This window comes from Fukomys damarensis, unplaced genomic scaffold, assembly GCF_012274545.1.
Source record: "Fukomys damarensis isolate Sample0158 unplaced genomic scaffold, DMR_v1.0_HiC HiC_scaffold_31, whole genome shotgun sequence".
NCBI classification, from domain to species: domain Eukaryota; kingdom Metazoa; phylum Chordata; class Mammalia; order Rodentia; family Bathyergidae; genus Fukomys; species Fukomys damarensis.
The window spans coordinates 213,219-233,469 of NW_022900943.1; the positions used below are offsets into that span (position 1 = coordinate 213,219).

Sequence of the window (20,251 nt, forward strand, 5' to 3'; positions counted from 1 at the left end):
GAGAACCAAGACCTGTCATGTAAAGGTACAAGATCCCAATGATGAATGTAACTGTACTGTATACCTAAAATGTACCAATAAACTCAATGAGAGAAAAAGAAAAAGGAAAAAGCAGGTGGACTTAGACACTGGGAAAATTATATACCAAAAGCACAGCATAAAGCACACGCACTTACTCCATCTACTTGGCCCCACTCACACAAAAGTGCAAAGGCCCAGGGCGCCAGCAGGAGTCACTCAGCTACACCAGACCGGTGAGGCCCCGCGCCCGCGCAGGCGCAGTAGTAGCATGGCCGCTCCTAGCCCGGGGGATCCTGGGACTAGTCCTTTCCGGAACTGCTCGGTTGCAGTCTGGGATTAGGCTGGTGTTCCAGGCCCAGGCCCAGGCCCAGGCCCAGCGCGGGTGTTCCAGACCCTTGCTGGAAGGTAAGCTGCTGGCCGCGGCGACGCTGCTAACAGCGGAGGGCGCAGCTGGACGCGCACTGAGGGACCGGGCCTCATCACGGAGCGAGCCACGGAGCTGCGGGACGTAGGGGCGCCTCCTCCTTGGCCCGGAGCAGCGGCAGGAGCGGCAGCACAGGCCGGACGAGGTGAACCGGGTCATTTAACTGCCTTCAGGTGATGAGTCAACAACCTAATAAGCTGATTTGAGGCCCGCAGGCCTTTGTGGACAGTTTTCAGTGCAAGACTGGTGTATCTAGAGTGACTGCCCTTAAGAAAAGTGAGCTCTTTTGCTTTTTGGACAACCTTTCCTGTGAAACGTTCGGGTCCGAATTTCTTTCCCTGTCAAGAGGAAGGCTTTCACATGAAAGTGTCTCTTGGTAACGGCGATATGGGCGTCTCTGCCCACTTGCAGCCTTGCAAGGCTGGAACCACACGATTTTTTACTAGCAATACTCACAGTTCGGTGGTACTGCAAGGCTTTGATCAGCTAAGAATAGAAGGATTGCTTTGTGACGTGACCCTAGTACCGGGTGATGGAGATGAAATTTTCCCTGTTCACCGAGCGATGATGGCGTCTGCCAGTGATTATTTCAAGGCTATGTTCACAGGTGGAATGAAAGAACAAGATTTAATGTGCATTAAGCTTCATGGGGTGAACAAAGTTGGTCTGAAGAAAATTATTGACTTTATATATACTGCCAAACTTTCTCTAAATATGGACAATCTTCAGGACACACTTGAAGCTGCCAGCTTTTTACAAATTTTGCCTGTTTTGGATTTCTGCAAAGTATTTCTTATATCAGGAGTCTCTTTGGATAACTGTGTTGAGGTTGGACGAATTGCTAACACCTATAATCTTATAGAAGTGGATAAATACGTTAATAATTTCATCCTGAAGAATTTTCCTGCTTTATTGAGTACTGGGGAATTTCTAAAACTTCCTTTTGAACGGCTTGCCTTTGTGCTTTCCAGTAATAGTCTTAAGCATTGTACTGAACTTGAACTGTTCAAGGCTGCCTGCCGCTGGCTGAGGTTGGAAGATCCTCGGATGGATTATGCCGCAAAATTAATGAAGAATATTCGATTTCCACTGATGACACCACAGGACCTCATCAATTATGTGCAGACAGTCGATTTCATGAGAACAGATAATACCTGTGTGAATTTGCTTTTGGAAGCTAGCAATTACCAAATGATGCCTTATATGCAGCCAGTGATGCAGTCAGATAGAACTGCCATTCGATCTGATTCTACTCACTTGGTTACATTAGGAGGGGTTTTGAGGCAGCAGCTGGTTGTTAGTAAAGAATTAAGGATGTATGATGAAAGAGCTCAAGAGTGGAGATCCTTAGCTCCTATGGATGCTCCTCGTTACCAGCATGGAATTGCTGTCATTGGAAACTTTCTTTATGTAGTTGGTGGTCAAAGTAATTATGATACAAAAGGAAAAACTGCAGTTGATACAGTTTTCAGATTTGACCCTCGGTATAATAAATGGATGCAGGTAGCATCGTTAAATGAAAAGCGTACATTCTTCCACTTGAGTGCCCTCAAAGGACATTTATATGCAGTTGGTGGGCGCAGTGCAGCTGGTGAACTGGCTACAGTAGAATGTTACAATCCAAGAATGAATGAATGGAGCTATGTTGCAAAAATGAGTGAACCCCACTATGGCCATGCAGGAACAGTGTATGGAGGCTTAATGTATATTTCAGGAGGGATTACCCATGATACTTTCCAAAATGAGCTCATGTGTTTTGATCCGGATACAGACAAATGGACACAGAAGGCTCCAATGACTACAGTCAGAGGTCTGCATTGCATGTGTACAGTTGGAGACAAGCTCTATGTCATTGGTGGCAACCATTTCAGAGGAACGAGTGATTATGATGATGTTCTAAGCTGTGAATACTATTCACCAACCCTTGACCAATGGACACCAATTGCTGCTATGTTAAGAGGTCAGAGTGATGTTGGAGTTGCTGTTTTTGAAAACAAAATTTATGTTGTTGGTGGATATTCATGGAATAATCGTTGTATGGTAGAAATTGTCCAGAAGTATGACCCAGAAAAAGATGAGTGGCATAAAGTTTTTGATCTTCCAGAGTCACTTGGTGGCATTCGAGCTTGTACCCTCACTGTTTTTCCACCTGAAGAAAACCCTGGGTCACCTTCTAGAGAATCACCTCTTTCAGCACCTTCAGATCATTCTTAGGTCTGAGCTGTTTATATCTTTGAAGTACAGTCATGGATAATTTCATACTTTCAGTTGTATCTTAAAATGATTGATAACGCATAAAAAGGTAACATGTTATTTGTCTTGTTTGGCTTAGTATGTTTATCAAATGGTTAACAAGTGCATTGTGAAAATGTATTGAACATATCTAGCTATTTTAACATGAAAAGAGATGTAGAAAAAAATGTTTAGATATCTTTTTGTGGTGTTATATAGTCGAATTGTAGGTGACTGTAGTAAATGCATAATTATGTCCATTATGCTTCAAAGCTGAAAATTTTTATCTGAATGAAAAGTATCAATGGAGGCCACCTGCTCTAATCTGAAAAAATAAAAGGGTCAAGTATTACTAGCTGCCTCCCTCCTTGCATAGAGTGTTAGACATATCTGTCAGCTATTTTAATTGTGTGACTGCACTCAGAATATATGAAGTTTAACATAATAACCTAAAGCCAGGATTTGGAATCTCTAAAGGAAAAAAAAAATATGTACACAGTACAAATACATATGCACACACATGCATGTGTAAACTTTTGAAATTGATTAGCATTCGAACTACAGTAAAATGTTTAACTTTTAGCTTACACAGAACAGCTGTTTCTATTTAAATGCAAATTCAGTATCAAAAATAAATGTGTAGAATTTAGATAGCTAAAGGCTACAGACAAGTAGATTTGTTATTTGACTAAATTGTTACTTCAGATGAAGCTTAATATTACTTTTTCTGCTTGTATGTTTTTTGTAGTGTTGTTTTTGTACAGAATAGCAAAGTTGAAATTTCAGAATTATTTTTGTTCTGTGAATATAATTTTGCTTTTCTTGACCTTTTTGTTGAGCAACATTTATGATATGAAAAAGGCAAATAAATATTGTGAACAAAGATACAGGTTTTTAAGTTCAGTCTCCCAATTTAGACATTTTGACATGATTATTTTGTATTTGGGGTTGATTGCCCTGGTGCTGCTCTAGCCCATGTACATCCTGAGCTATGTAATCTGCCTCAAGGCTATGATTTGAGCAAGCAGGAGATATACTCTGTCCTGCATCAAATCAGAAAATGTCCTTTCAGTCTTGTCTCTAGGACAGGACTGACTAGATTTCCTAAAAAGCCAGCTGCAGAAGGGTTAGAACAGTTTTGCCTTGCAGGCAGTACTAAAATAGATCATCAGCTTCTTCAACACCTAGGGATGAGAATTAATTACATGGGTGAAATTTTTATATCAACCTTACTAGCAAATGGCAATTATAGGAGTCCTCTGTAATGAGCAGTTCTGAAAAGATGCTTTCCTGGAGTCTGCCTGAAGAAAAAAAATGCATAAATGTATATCCCTGTATCTGGGAAATTATCAAGAGTTTAAGTAAGGAGCTATCTCCTTATCCACGATCCCATAATAAAACTCAGGAACAGGCAAAAGGAATTAGTTTCTAGGGATCTGAACCTTACAGCCCATACGAGTGTTGATGTATTTTAATGTTTTTTATGATTTCTACATTGGCAGAAATTTTCACACTTTACTTTTTTAATTATTCAGTTTTTTATTACTAAAGAATAGTACATTTGAGTACATTTATAAAATGGAAAAATAGAAATTGCTATTGTCTATTGAATAAGCAAGAAATGACATTCCAACCATTCTTTGATTATTAACGAGACTAAATATTTGTGTATTTTGGATAGCTGTGTTTCTTCCTTGATCAAGTGTTCATGCCCTTTACCCTTGTGATACCTATTGGAGTTACTTTGTTTTTCATATCAAGTTATAGGATCTGTTTATATAATAAATATAATTTAATTGACATTTGCTTGCCTTGATTTTTTTTTCCTCAGTCTATTATAGTTTTAAAAATAGAGGACCATTCAGGTAAGTTTGAGATCAGATTTGTCCATCTTTTTGCATTTTGACCTTTTGTGGATAACTTTACTGTTTATTTTGACTGATTATGTAGGTATTTTTCATTGCTAATTTTGACATGCCAAGGGGATACTGCCCTGTTTGTCTATTTTGCACAAACTTTTCTCTTGTTGAAAAAGTTTTGCCTTCCATTGCATTTGACCCTACTGCTTTGTAACTAAATGTTGTTTAACCATATAAGCTAACCGCTCCATCTACATCAGCATACAGCCTTATTTACCCCACCTCTCATCCCTTTCCAGTTTTCTGCACGTGACACCCCTCTTCTATGCTAATACTACTAATTAATCATAGACGTCCCTACAGAGATAGACATTATAGGGGCTTTAAAATGACTGGAAAGAGATTTATTTTCCTAAACTGCTAACTTTTTAAAGAATTCAGACAAAATATTTATAAACACAAAGCATGCTGATAATTGTGGTTTTCTAACAAGTTTTTGAAATGCAACATTTGTTAGCTTTTCTGAAGTAAAAATTAATTATATCAATTATACTGTAAAACAAAAGTAAAAAAGTAAATTATTCATGATTCCATATGGCAAAGAGAATTTCTTTTAACAATGGGTATAATGTAATACACACAGACACACACACACAGACCTTTGTCAAATAGACCAAACCCTGAGCTAAAATTAGATAAAAAAATGACAAATCCAACTTGCAAAGACAGACTACTATCGTGATTTTGCTCAATTTTTAATCTGCCGATACTAGAAAAGAATATGTAAGGTGTTTTTCCTTAATTACCAATGCATATTCAGTAAGAAAAACTTTTATTTAGGCAAATGCAAATGTCTCCACACACACACTGGCTAACAGTAGTGTTTATGTGGTTTACTTCCAAAGCATAGGTATTTGAATATGTTCAAATTTTTTAATTGTAATTAAAATTATTTTGTTCTCATTTTAAAGACAAAATATGTTCCTACAGAACATTTTTAAACTTCATAAACATACCATAAAGAATTAAAACCAATATCTCATCAATAGCTCAACCACTTGTTAATTGCTCAAAGACCTTGGGATAAATTTACTTCACCTTCCTATTTCGTTTGTTGAAGTCTTTCATAATTGTATATATATTGGAGTCATAGGGAGATAATGTTATTAACATTAAAGCTTGCACAGAAAAACAGGAGCTAGTAGATGCTACTAATAAAGTATCATCCTTATCAATTTTTTTACTTTAATTTCATCTTAGTCATGATCTGCAGTAGGTTATTTGGAAGTTGTGTCTATGCAATATTTAATTTCATGAATGAGCCATAATGTTTCACTTACTGTATTTGAGTACCTCAAATTCTAGCCCTAAGGTTTAATATGCCCACGTGTATCACCCTGTGATACATTCTGAGTAAAATCTGAATAGTATAAGCTTTTTTAGGCTCTTAAAATTTTCTAGGAATGTACAATATGCATTTCCAGCAGAACTTCATTCAGTGATTACTTTAACGGGAATCTTCAGTTCTACTTTTGATTTTAAAAATGACTGGTTCAAAAAAAAAAAAAAGTATAGGGCCGGGTATTTAGCTCAGCGGTTCGGTGGCCTGCCTTGCAAGAACAAGGACCCGAGTTCAATCCCCGGTACCAAAAATAAATAACTAAAAATGACTGGTAACATTTTCTTTATTGAGCATGTGTATTCTTTGCATATGGATCTTCCTAATTTGCTCTAACTATTCTATTTCCTATAAAGACTGTCTGCTTCTGTTTATGACACTTTAATGGAACAGTGCTATTCAATGTGATCCAAATATGTCCATCTTATTTACATTTTTGCCTTTTGGTGATTACTGTTTTTTACATTTTTTAGTGGGTCCTGTAGTATCCCATTATTTGGTATATATTTAAATGATTGAATAATGGTTAAAATAAAGTCATATTTAGGGATAATTTCACATGCTACAGGACTGCTGAAGTTGTGTTCACTAACCATAATTTGGTTCAATAACCAAATATACTAACATTCTAGAATACATAGACCCCCATCTCTGAGCCAGTATTTTCTAGAGGTTAATGTTATTCTGCCATCTACTGGATGAAATTGACAATGCTTGTTTAGTTAGATTCCAGAAAATGTTACCTTTTTTAAACAAAGCAACAGTATTAACAAAAATAAAAACTTTTTATAGGACATGTGAAAGTTAAATCATTGAGCATATCAATTATACAGTTTGCCAAAAATGTATACACGCTTCAGGAAAAGAAAACCTTGTATAAATATTTTAATACTAAATTTATCGAGACACCATGAGATTAATAGAAGTTACCTTTGGCCTTTACAATTTAAAGAGGTGCTCAAAATGGTGGCCATTAGCTTCCATACATTTATTAATATGGTGAACAGTTGTTTGGGTAACCTTGGCTATTGAGATTGCTGCGCATGGATTTTTCAATTTCTTTTAAGACCTGGTAGTGTAGTGGGTTTTCTGTGATATACACCATCCTCTAGGGACTCCCATACAAGGATAACACCATCTGTTAAAAAAAAAAATACTATTTTTCTTTTCCTGAAGTGTGTATACATTTTTCTGGTGGACTTTGTATAAGTAAATATAAACACTTATGGTAATTTGGTCACATAATCAGAGAGAACAGCATGCCTATAATCCCAGCACTCTGGGAGGCTAAGGAGGATTGCAAGTTTGAGGCCAATTGAAGCAGTTTAATGAGACTGTCTCAAAATTAAGTAAAAAGAGATGGGGCGGGTAGGCCCGGGGTTTAGCTCAGTGGTTCCACCGTCTGCCTTACAAGCACAAGAACCAGAGTTCAATCACTGGTACAAAAAAAAAAAAAAAAAAAAAAAAAAAAAACGCTGGGTGTAACTAAATGTGAAGGCCCTGAGTTTAATCCTCACTTATACACACACACATACATGCAGAAGGGAAGAGAGAGACATTTAAGTTGCTTTGACTTATTTTATTGATAAATTCATATAATTGAAAATCTTCAGCATTTCATGCAAATTCCAAGCATTCACATCTTCTACTGTTTTGTGTGTATATTCTCTATGCCATCGTTATAGCATATTCTTGACTTACCAATTCAATTTGCTCAGGAGGATTGGATATAACTCAAGGGGGTTGTAAGTCAAGACTATTTTCCCATAAGAAAACATGGAAATACCCATAATGTATTCTGAACCTCCCAAATCATCCCATAACTAACCTTTTCATAATAAAAAGAATTGTATAATGTACATAATTTATCAGAACATCAATAATTTTCCTGATGTATTCACCAAAAAGTTACAAAATGTCCCTAGTTTAACAGAAACAAAAATTTCATATGGTACTCACCATGCAAGTTGACATCTTTGGCTTGCAGGAAGGGAGGATGAAATGGAAGGTGGATATTGTTTGGAGGGAAAGTCTCTTCCGTAAGACGTCCTGTCTCCTTGGGAGAGTTTGTAGCTCACTAGGACCTGTTTCTGGCTCACTAGGTCTCAACCTTTTAAGAAATAAAAACTGGTCTAAGGTTATCTGTTTCTGTCTTTTCTTTAACACTATTCTATAGTATGACATGACATCATTAAACAAGTGAGTGCAATGATTGGCTTTTTCTCTGTCTGAGTTGGTCTTCTTACAATTGTAAAGTCCATCCAGTTTTTCAGGATTTCCTTTCTTTTAGAAGAACTTTGCTGCACTGATTGTTGATCCTCCCCCTCCTCTCCAGAAAGCTCCTCAGCTGCCATTCTCTGTTGCTCAGCCAGAAGTTGCTGAAGTTCTGTAGACAGTTCCTCTGTGTGTTCCTCCACCAGGTCTTCAACATCACCACTGTGTATCTGCAAGCCCATGGAGACAGTGTCATCAACCACAGGGTCAACTGAAGGCTCAGGCACCTCTACACAGCCTTCAAAGTCTCTCTCCTGTATAATTTCAGGCTACACCTTCTTCCAGGCAGATCTCAGTGTCCTTAGAGAAATAGTGGCCCAGGATTTCTCAACCCCAGACAGGAAAGACCAGCATTTGGGTTGTAACTCGAGACTTTTGTCATTGGTTAAAACTAAAATTCCAGTTATAACCCAAGTTGTTCATATGTGAGGCTGGCCATAACTGAAGGGTCTACTATATTCTTATTTTTAGCAGAAAATGTTATCACAAAGACAGAGTAAACCTTTCAATCACAGGAAGGATATGATATGCACTATATCAAAATATAAATAAGTAGAACAGCCTTATAATAGTCTAAAAGCTTTCTATACTGGTTTTCCCATGTAGATATGAGTATTAACCCAGTATTTAACCAGCCCAAAAGAGACTATATATAAAGAACACACGTGGGTAATATACATGGCTTCTGGACCAGCAGATCAAGTTTTCTTAGTACCATCCATGAACTCAAAGTATTTCTTGGGTATGTGAACAGTAAGAGTGGCATTCATCGCCCATTATCTCCTCAAAATAGTTGTCATAGCAAAACATTCTCACACATTGAACATTCTTTTCCTCGGAATAAATGAAACTAAAAACTGGTGGTCTTTTAATAATGCTTCCTGAAAAAGATCAAGAATGCACACCACCCCCTATTTGTTTTCTACATAGAACAAGATTAGTTTTCATGCAGTCTTTGAACAAGATGAGTATAAAAGTGAAGACAGTAACTATATGACTAAGCTTCAGATGACTCACTGTAGGTAGCCCCTTCTGTAAGTACACAGAGTATGTTTTGTTCTTTACCTGTCTATCACCCAGAAAGCTGATGTATAATGGAGACTTAAAACCTCCTATAACAGAAGTTTTCCATTCTGTGCCTCATTTTACCCAAGAGCCAGTTGGGAGAGTATGTGCTTATATGGGTAGGGGGACAGGTTTGATTTTTGTTGATTTAATCAACTTTATCATAGTTGGAGAATACACAGTACCACTTAGAAGTCAACACAGCCAAGAATTAGTGATCCGTAAACACTTACCTTTAATCCACCTTAAATCATGAGCCAAAACATACCCAACATGAAATCCTGATGTAAGTCAGTATAACATTTCTTTATTCTAGGCTGTGTTTACTTCAGTTTTTTTGTCAATCTCTCGATAAGGAAGTCACAGATTCCACCAAACCTTACATATAGCATGTGTTTATATGTGCTTTAGGTATCAATTCAGCTCAAAGATTAGGAAAAGAGAATTTTCTGCCTTTAAGGTTGGCTCTCCATTAGTCACTCCTACCCTAGGATTTATATCCTTTATCCAGTCAATGGAAGTAGGTTATAAAGCCTATTGATAATGTCCATTTTGTTCACAACTTGGGCTATGATGTCTCTACTTCGCATTCTTGCTCACCACTTACCTGTAACTAGTCTGGCCATATGCAACAAGTTCATGTCTATCACTTGAGGATGTCTCTATGTGCAGCTAAATATCAAGGAAATGTCTTTCAAGTTAGCCTCTAGGCTAGAAATGGGTTCTGGATACCCTTGTGGGAAATTCCACTGATCAAATCCCCCAGGTGACCTGCCTGTGTCAAAGTGTGTTTGTGCAGAAAAGATAGATTCTATCAGGATATAGGGTGCAATCAGGATTATAACTTTGAAAATAAACTAGGGCTACTGGAGCCTTGACCATGCAGAACAATTCAGGAGAATAACAAATTCCAACCATTTTGACACAACTGCTAGCCAATTTTGATCTACAAACAAGTCACTAGCTAGATGTTTTATTGAAAAAATTAAAACAGTTGATCATTCTATTCTCTTTTCTCTGAAGTAGTTATTTCAATGATGTTGCTGGAGTAAACCCATTCTATTTGAAGAAATGTCAGTTTGAAAACTTGCATAGAAATGACAAAGATGCCACTAGATGACTGTATATGGTGGTATCAGACACAAGAAAAAATGCACAACCCACCTACTCCTGTATTCCATTCATTCAGAGAAACAATGCTTAACTTCTTTCCCATATCCTTTACTGTCTCATAACCACATCACTGGCTTTCAAGATCACTGAGTAAAAAACTGAACAATACTCTAGTTATACTCTTAAAATAGTCTTCATCCTTCCCCTAGGAATGACTTAACATTTTAGACCTAATTTATACTACAGTCCCAACAATTCTAATCTCTGCCACAAATTGAGTACTTAACTTGTAAAAATGGATTTTATTAATTAATTTTAAGAGCAGTGTTGAGAAGCATTTTCTCTTACAAATAGACTAAAAGAAACTTTTGATTGATATTATTTCCCTGATCTTCCTCTTCTTGCCTGAAGTATCTGAGCTACATATTATTTTGTTTTTTTTAAATGTTTATAGCAGGTTTATTTGTCATCACAGAAAATGAGAAATAGTAAAACGTCTTTCATCTGTCAAACAAATAAGCCAACAGTGATATGTCAGCACAAGAGAGCACTATTCAGAGACAAAAAATTATAAATTATTGCTGGGGATTTAGCTCAGTGGTGCTTCTGCCTGCCTCATAAGCACAAGGTCCCGAGTTCTATCCCTGGTACAAAAAAGTGTGAATTATTGAAGTATGTAACAATATAAATGGATCATAAAAGCATTATATTAAGTGAAGAAAGTGAGACCAAGAGGGTGATTTCATAATATTGATATGGGGGAAGAGATATAATTCCCAAACCTGCTAGATATCCAAAATGCGAGTTCATGTTCTCTAAAATCAAAGAATGAATTCTAGGAACAACAGAGGTTAAGAGTAGGAAAGTTTTATTGAGGGAAAGAAAGGTTCTGTCTAAGAAAGACTGAAGGGGGACCAGAAAGTGGGTTGCCCACTCACCCCACTTCTCAAAGATGCTTTATACAGCCAAGCCATGTGATGAGGTGGGTACAAAGTGGGGCAAAACCATAACCCAATGGAAAATTATGAGGTGGGGCAAAACCATGACCAACCAATAAGATTACAAGTAGAGTCACCCAGGTAATATTTTTTAAATGGCGGTCAAATGGGGGAACAAGTCTTGTAGCAAGCACACAAGGATTTTCAGTAAGGGTGGGAGTCAGGTCTATTTCCTGGAAAGGCTGGGCTAAGACCTTGGGCCCCCACCCAGGTGACTGATACCTATTTAGACTATCATTCGCTGCTATTTATCCCCAGAGGAAGCAGAAGGGTGTAGTAGTTTCTCTCCTTTTACAATTCTGGCCTTCAGTTAAAGTGTCTTGATTGCCCTCCATGTTGGCTCCTTGCTATGTTAGCTCCTTGAGAGCAGCCCTGCCTAACTGCCTACAAGAGATCTAACTAACTTACTTATCTGCAATATTCCCCCCTCCGAAGAAGCACCCCTAACTGCTGTGCGGGGGCAAAGGGCGAAGACAGCTCTGGCTACTTCTACCTAAAGAGGGTTAGCTACATATTATTTTGGAACAATAAAGAAGCAATTTTCCTTTCCAACCTGGATGAAAAGCTTCACTAGTGGTGTTTCAAGTACTATATTCCATGACCAGGGTTCTCCCGTTTATTCCTGTTTGTGAACACATTGTGATAACAAACCTAAAACATTATTTTAAAAGTACTGTTTGTCAAATATACACAACTCTTTCAGCCTTTGAGTGGTTGTTACTTTCTTCCAATTACTATCCCAGCTCCACTTTGTTCCTGCAATTTCCAAAATAAATACTAGTTCATACTAAAGATCTCAAACACTTTAACACAGAGCTGACACCCTCTTACCCCATGGTTTCCTCATAAATATTCAGTGCAAGTTCAAACCCCACAAAAAAATCACCTTTCCATTCTTTCCTCCATGTTTCTTCATGGGGAATGTTTCCGGTATTGCACAAGTTAAAAAACCAAAATCACTGTTTCTAGGGGTCTGTATCTAATGGGTTGAATTACAATTCCAGGAAAAAGGGGAGGTAGGGAGTTCCTGGTGATAGCAAACATGACCTTTTAGCCCCATTTGTACTGTTAGTGATCAGTAATGGCATTAGAGATGGCAGTTTCTTCCAGTTCTAACTATAGCAGAATCACCAAAAGTGCTGATTAGTGTGCTTCTCTGGCTTGATTTTTGTTATTCTTTTTTTTTTGTTGTTGTTCTGGGCACTGAACTCTGGTCCTTGCGCTTATAAGACAGGCCACTGAACCGCTGAGCTAAATCCACGGCCCTGGGTTTGGTTTTTTTTTGGTATTCTTTATGGAGTTTTAATCCAGAATTTGTTTTCTAAGGCATTTCCAGAATTCAGCAAGCACCACAACTTTTACTTGGTTTGTTCATCAGTTTTACATTCATCAGTTTTATATCCTTTACCAGTACAACCTCATGATTATCTTCCAAACCTATTACCTATCACCTTAGGCACAGTGATTATTTCCTAATGTGTCTACTACCCTCTTTTCTGCACAATATACACATCTAAACTCCAACCCAGTTTTTAAAGGGTAGCTAGAAGAGTCTTTCTAATGTGTATTTGGTTACATCAATATACTACTTGAAATATTTTAATATTGTGATGACCATTTCTGTGCATTACAATCTCATAACTGCTTGCAAAGGCTTTTTCATACAGCCTGTGCTTTCTACTCTAATTTATACTCATCTCTCTTCCTCTATGTGTTTCTAAATTTTCTTCCACTCTTTGTTCCTGAAGGCTCCCTCTGCTCACTATACTTTCACATCCACTGCTCCTTTCTGAACATTTTGACCATCATACAAATACTTGACTACTAAAGATTCTTCAGAAACCAGCTTAGCAGTTACTTCTGCAAGTTCTTCCTGACCTCTGACAACTCCTACATGCTCTCAGTGTCCTACACTTTTCCCATCTCAGTAATTGGCATTACTCTAGGTAAATATTCAATCGGTCATATTCTCATGAGACTGAAAGTTTTATGGCAGTAAGGGATATACTGTGTTTTTTTTCCCTTATACCTGACACCTATTACAGGGACAGTTGAGGGTTGCTAAGGTGATCTGCACAGCATTATAAAGCAGGAAGTAGTATGAAGTGCTCAGGGAAGACAAGGGGGTTACACTAGTCTCTCAATTTTCTGCCTCAGATTAGAAACCAAACATTTATGCTGCTTCCCTCCTCTTGATGGGTCAGTGGACTCTAGTGGACAAGAAAAGAGGTTTGTCCCTCTTTCTCGCTCCATCAGTTGTGAGAGATCCAGTTTAGGAATAGGGCATCTTGGACTTTTTTCGGGGGGCGCGGTACCGGGGATTGAACTCTGGTCCTTGCACTTGCTAGGCAGGCCATCAAACCGCTGAGCTAAATCCCCAGCCCCTTGGACTTTTTTAAAATTAAGGTTTTAAAACTGACACGTTAAAATTTATAAAGTGTACATATTTGTGCAGTACTATTTGCTATTTTGATACACGTATATATTGTACAATGTTTAATCATTTTACACATCCCCTTCTCATACCATTTATTGTGAAAACATTTAACATCTTTTCTTTCAGCTTATTCTCTTATCTATATGTATGCATATATACAAAACTATATATATACACGTACACATACAGACATACATAAAATAAAACCATTGATCAACACCTCCTCATCCTTCTCTCCACCTCCCTACTATCCTCAGCTTCTGAAAATCCTTTTTTGATAAACCTGGCTAACTTCGTGTTTGCTTAACATCTTTGAAATAAGACTCTTTCCATTCTTGGGTTGCTGCTTACTTTTTAATTTTGACTTTTCATTACATTTTTATTTTTTATTTATATTATCGTCAAAATCTCTATGATTTGGCTCCAGATTTGACCTGAAAATTTTATATCCATAACTTGTTTTACATCCCTATGTATTCTACAGAATTGGAGGACCAAACAGCAAGGCCACGGAGACATGAACAAAGGCAGGGTTGTGGGTGGGATGAGGTGGGCAGACAGAACACTGAGCTATTCACCCACAAACACCCCTCAGCAGAGCCAGATTATACTCTACCTACCTCCACCTCCACTTAGAGGCATGCAGTTCAGCTAAGAACTGTCACTGGGAGGTAAACGGCAGTGCCTCATGACCATAGGGACCATGGGTAAGGATCACTATGCAGTGCCAGCTTTAAACAGGCAAGGTTTTTCAACTTCTGAACCAAGAATGTGACTGTGACCATGTCTCACATTTTCCTGCCTGTTGATTGCTGAGCTGCAGTAGTCAAGCCCCACTAAAGTTCTGCCAGTCATAGAAACACAGTGTATAGAGGGAGCCCTGCAAACACATCTGAATTCAAGACAACTGCTTAAGAAGACAGGAGCTCCTCTACACATCTATTTGGATGCTTCCATATTTCAATCCTGCCAAGAGAAGAATGCACCAGGCACATAGCATTTATTTGCTCAGAAGACCAAACTGCACATCTAGAACTGTGAAGAAGCTAAAAGGACCAACAGCAGCTTGAGAACATGATAGGAGGACAGAGAAGCTTAGTCTTTTGGAACAGTACAGCACTAAGAATAAGGAGCTATCAACTGATCAAACATTTCAAACTGAAAAAGAGAAAAGACTGAAGTGAATGATGAGAGCAGAATTCTCCCACTGAGAAATGTCCAACGTCAGTATTCTCAACATGATGACACGGAGACACAGTGAGCAACCTGCAGAGTACTATAGAAGGGAAGATTGTTCTAACACCTGCTGAAAACTTGTGTTTTCTCCCTAGGATCCAATGAATCATCACAACACAGGGAAAATTATTCATGGGGCAAGGCAACCTAGAGAATTTTTAAATTCTACTCACAATTCAGCCTCTTTAAAAAACAAACACTATGAAAACAATGTTTGCACACAGGCGTCATTCGAGTACATTTACAAATGGAGGAGTGCCTTCCTAGCACACCAGATATTAGCAATGTGCATAGTAGAACTTCCCATAATGGCAGCAAAGATTTCTAAAAATTCACTTAACTAACTTAATGGAAAAGATGACATCAATGGGTTAACTCTCATTCCTACTTTCTGGTTGGTGCATTTTTCACTGAGTAGGCATATTTGGAAGTCAGAACCTTTTCCGAGGATTGGGGTCTACAAAAAAAAAATTCAAAAACATCAGTAATTAATATGAGTAGCAGAAAGAATCTTATGTAGCAGCCTGTGAAAGCTAATCAGAAAGCTGGTAATAATGAAGTCTTCAAAAAATAAAACAAAGACACAAAGAAGTTCATTTCTTTTCTTTTCTCAGTACTGAGGCTTGAACCCAGGAGCTCCATTCCCAGCCTTTTTTCATATTTTGAGACAGATTCTCAGTAAGGTGTCAAAGGCTGGTCACAAAGTCATGATCTTCTTGCCTCGGCTCAGCCTCACTGTGAGCTCTGTTTGCTGTAATTCCATGTGAAATAAACACATCCAGCAGTGATGGCTACAGGACACCACCTCAATGCCTGATGGCCATGGAAAACCTGGGCAGCACTAAAAGCCTTTGGCATAGGGCTAGATGTGCAGTCTGGAGCCACAGGAAAAGTTCCATGTGACTCCATATTTGAACACATGGGAAAATAGGCAGGCAGGCAGCTCAAGATCTCAGCAACTATGGGGCTTTTTATTTTGGACTTGGTAGATGTTTGCAAAACCATAATGACATCTTTTAAACCTTGAAAAACAGATAATACAGACACAGATGGATGGAGAAGTCATTTATTTTGTTGCCAGCCATAAGCAAAGGTAGGCAAATACAGCCATACTGAGCAATAGGGCTGACATTGGAGCTAAGGCCAGACTCTCCTTGGTAAAGCTTTCACTGTTTCCATGTAGAATGTGCATAGTATCCTCCATCATGGTAAGATGTCTTTTTCATACTGACAATTCAACCATTAGGTGAAAAGATAAAAAATAGATTATTTACTCACTTTTATTAAGTGACAGTACAAAAATGCTGGGATGCACGTCAGAAATGGAGTTGTGTTTAGGAATAAGAGGAGGTTGGCCTGAAGAGTGTGTTCCATGGATTCAGTGAGGACCTGCAGGACGTAGGTCCAAGTCAACTTGTCTGGGTTGACTTCTGGGTGCTTTTTGTTTATTCTTTTTGGGGGTCTGTTTAAAGAAATTCGGATTTTAGATTTTAATTTTGCACCTTTTATTAGTACAGGTTTGCAGTACAAAATGATTAAATCCACTGTGAGATGTTGGTACATGTACATAACACACCTTAATTCTTTTTACTTATCCTGCTTTCCTTGTCTTTCCCATACTTCCATCTCTTGCTCCCCTTCCTATTTGCAAAAGAGCCATCTCCCTGTTTATTGTTAAATTAACTAAAAAGCTCAAGAATCAAAAATAAGTAGGCCAGGGCAAAAGGAGGGCAGGGATAAGGGGAAAGAATGAGAACAAAGACCTGTCCTGTAAAGGTACAAGATCCTAATAATGAATGCAACTGTACTGTATACCTAAAATGTAAACTCAATGAAAAAAAAAAAAAGTAGGCTTGCAGAAATCTACATTTAGTGAGTTAGTTATTTTAAGATATTTCAATGTCAGCACTCATCTTTTGCTTACTAACAAGTGGCAGAAAAACTATACCTTTATAACTTTTTAAAAAGTATTTTGTTTAATTTCCTTCAGACAAAGCCACACCCCCTGTTGCCCCACCCCCACCCCTTGCCAAAAAGAACAACCTTTTGGCTTTTGAGGAGCCTGGAACTTTTGTCGTCTCAGTCTACCTGCTCTGCTCCTTTCATGCCCTGGCCTCTCCGTGTCTTAGAAATCCCATGTGAATTTCTTTTAATGAATTTCAGACAGACTAGATCTTTATCCCTTCCTTAGGTTTTCAGTCTAACCCTCTAGATTTATATTCCTCCAACCAGTAAGTAGTATGTCATGCAAATCGTGTTACTGAGAGAATTGAGTTCATTTTTATAAGATATTATAACAGTGACTAATTCATATTTAGCATAAATTAAATTTCAGTGTTATTACTTTTTAAATATCGATGTTGTTATTATTTTCCAAATAATAGCAGAATCTTCTGGGATTAATTCTCTTTCTTTTCATTCTAGGTTTCTCAAGGTGATCTTTTTGTTGTCTACGTGGATTATTGGATGGTGTGCTCAGGCAAGGCTAACAACTCCCATTATTCTGTCAGAGAGTATTAGTGATTGTGAGTTGGATGGTTGGACTTCTCCCTATTCTCCTCAGAGCTGATCACAATTGGATTTAATGAGTAAGTCGAGTTGCTGGTCTTGTAAAGCTGAGGCAAAGCTTTGACCCAAGAGTGGCTCTTGAATGAGTCTCTCCCAGAAGCAGCCATTTTCCTGCCCTTTTGCACTTCAGCATTGAGCATTCAGTCCCACCCTCCTTGAATTTTACTAATTTACACTTTGCCATTTTAACAGAAGAGGTCACTTCCTTTTTTTCACTTCCATAAGAATCAAAATTATTTTTTTTTCTTTTAGCACGCAAGCCACTTTGGGTTTTGCTTTCTAGGAAAGTTAAGAAGACATATAAAAATTTTTATGTAATTAAATTATAGAGAAAATTGATGCTACCCCCTTGCCTTTTTTTCTTCCCTCTATTTGTATTATTTCATCAATGAATTACAACTTAAGGTAAACATAGGAGGAAAAATTTTGACCAGTAAACCTTTAAAAAGGTCAAAAACTAAAATGAAAACAAACATAAACATAATAACTCAAATCTGCCCTTAATTGATAGCATTAGAAATTAATGCTAATAAATAAATAATAAAATTAGACTGACCAGACAAATATCCATAGATCATTACTTCCTGTATAATTTGCTGCTAATTGTAGACATTGTCATCAATAAGGTGTGTACCCACCTCAGAAATTTCAAGTATAGCAAGTATTCAATGTTTAAATAAGTATTGAATAAAAATGATATTTAGCAAAATAAGAAGCATTTGTCTACTAAAGATAAAATAATGACAAATTGGGAAATTTCTACACCTACAGAGACAATTATAAACTTATAATTAGCATCTCAAGACTACTGATGATTTGATACCTGGGGGCATGTGGCATGATAAGAGGTCACTGTTGAAAACAATAGTCCTCATACAAACTTACTAGGGGCAAAGAATTTGGAATATTTATTATTTTGCCAACAAAGTAAACATTGCCTCTAGAAAACTGGGCTTGCTTTCAGTGAGTGTGAAGAGTGGGCTGGGGACATTCTGTCACCCGAGAGCAGAGGGTATTGAGAGATATAATGACCACCTTGTGGGTGAGCTGATGCTGGAGAAATAACTGTCTTGGAATTAGAATCTCCACACTCATACAAAGAACTAGGATTCAAGCTAGGGTTAATCTCTACAGTTTATAGACCACTGTAGACCTTGGGAGAACATGGTAGAAAAAACAGATGAGGCCTACAGTGACCTTAACCCTGTGGCCCCAGGGAACCACAACATGAATGTGTTTTTACAAGGAGAAACTTAGGTGCTGAAACCTGCAAAAAAAAAAACCAGGCTAATTTTATTTGCCATCATATCTCAAGATGCTGTGATACACATCATCTCTGTAAAATAAAGAATAGTGAACCAAGCAGCACAACTGAAATGCTGGAGACAGGTATCTGGATACCTGAGAGAAGAGAATTGGAGTGACTTGAAGGGATTAAAAGAAAGAAATCTGGAAGACAATGTAGGTTGATTTTTCCATGCACAGATTTTCTCTTTAATAACACTGTTTTCTACATGAGGTTTATATCTTTGATATATTGAAAAGTTATAGGAACCTATTAACTCTAATCTATTTAATTTTTTATTCTGTTTAGGGTATTCATTTACACATGACAATGTTTATTTATAACCATACATTATCATGGTTTTAATTTATAACAACTTTCAAACTAGTAAGCTCTTCAGACTTTCATAATGTGTTAGGCAGAAACAGACAATAACGTTTATACTTTGTTGTCTATAATTCAGGAATACTACTGAGGGTAAAATGACTCTTGGAATCATATGCTTAATGCCATTGCTATTCTAGTATTCCACATAACTTTATAACATTTTATTTCTATAATGGCAGGATATGGTAAGAATTGTTTTGTCCTACTTCTTGTAATTTTGCTGTTAAGATGAATATTACAGTCTCGCATGGATCAAAAAAAAAAAAAAGCCAATTGACCTGGGTACAAAGATTGACAAACATTTTTTCTAAAAGTAGGAAATTGAATCAGTGATTCACTTACTCAGTATTTGAAAAAAAAAAAAAGGAATAAAAAAATTATAAAATTCACTGAAAATACAACACGAACCATGTAAATCCAGAGGCCACATAAATTTGCGTATAATTCCAGACTGAAAGGACATTTAAAAATTAGGGCCCAAATTGGACCAGAAATCCAGAATACAAAATTTACTAATTTGGAATGAAGACGGTTTAAAATTCCATTTTGCGGGAGGAATATCGGTGAAGAAAATGAAATGTGGTAACCTGCTAAATGTACTGACATCCTTGGAGGCGACAACACAAACTCTTCTCTTAAGCAAAGGAGTGAAGGTCAAGTCTTCCACAGGAAGTGTCCATGCCTCGTTTCAAAAAACAAACATCTGCAATGGTCGCCGGGTTAGGGCAGAATATAAGTTCTCCAAAGACACAGTGACGGTACTGAAAGCATCATTCCGTTGACTTCTTCAAACTAAAAAAATGCATCTTACCGAATTCATCATACCATCAATGCAGAAAAGCTTCCGACGTGGAACGACACCACCTGGACTGCGCCCCAGGTGGTTCACCTCCTCCTTCCCGCGGGTCCTCCCAGCCCAGCAGCGCGGATCCTCCCGCCCGCCGAGCCCCTAG

General features: G+C 37.6%; 2 protein-coding genes across 2 annotated transcripts in view; one reads left to right on the forward strand and one right to left on the reverse strand.

Annotated features, from left to right (window-relative positions):
• The first annotated feature begins 297 nt into the window (after positions 1–297).
• On the forward strand, positions 298–4,422 carry Klhl9 (kelch like family member 9). The gene has a single exon (XM_010613740.3). It carries the CDS (start codon positions 806–808, stop codon positions 2,657–2,659), a length of 1,854 nt encoding a protein of 617 aa, XP_010612042.1. The 5' UTR covers positions 298–805; the 3' UTR covers positions 2,660–4,422.
• A 3,489-nt stretch (positions 4,423–7,911) lies between these two features.
• The window catches only part of LOC117283837 (high mobility group nucleosome-binding domain-containing protein 5-like), a 21,447-nt gene continuing 9,107 nt past the window's right edge, over positions 7,912–20,251 (reverse strand). Inside the window, 2 exon segments of the mRNA XM_033757644.1 lie at positions 7,912–8,379; positions 20,110–20,247. Coding sequence (XP_033613535.1) covers positions 8,101–8,379; positions 20,110–20,247 — 417 coding nt within the window. The 3' untranslated portion in view covers positions 7,912–8,100.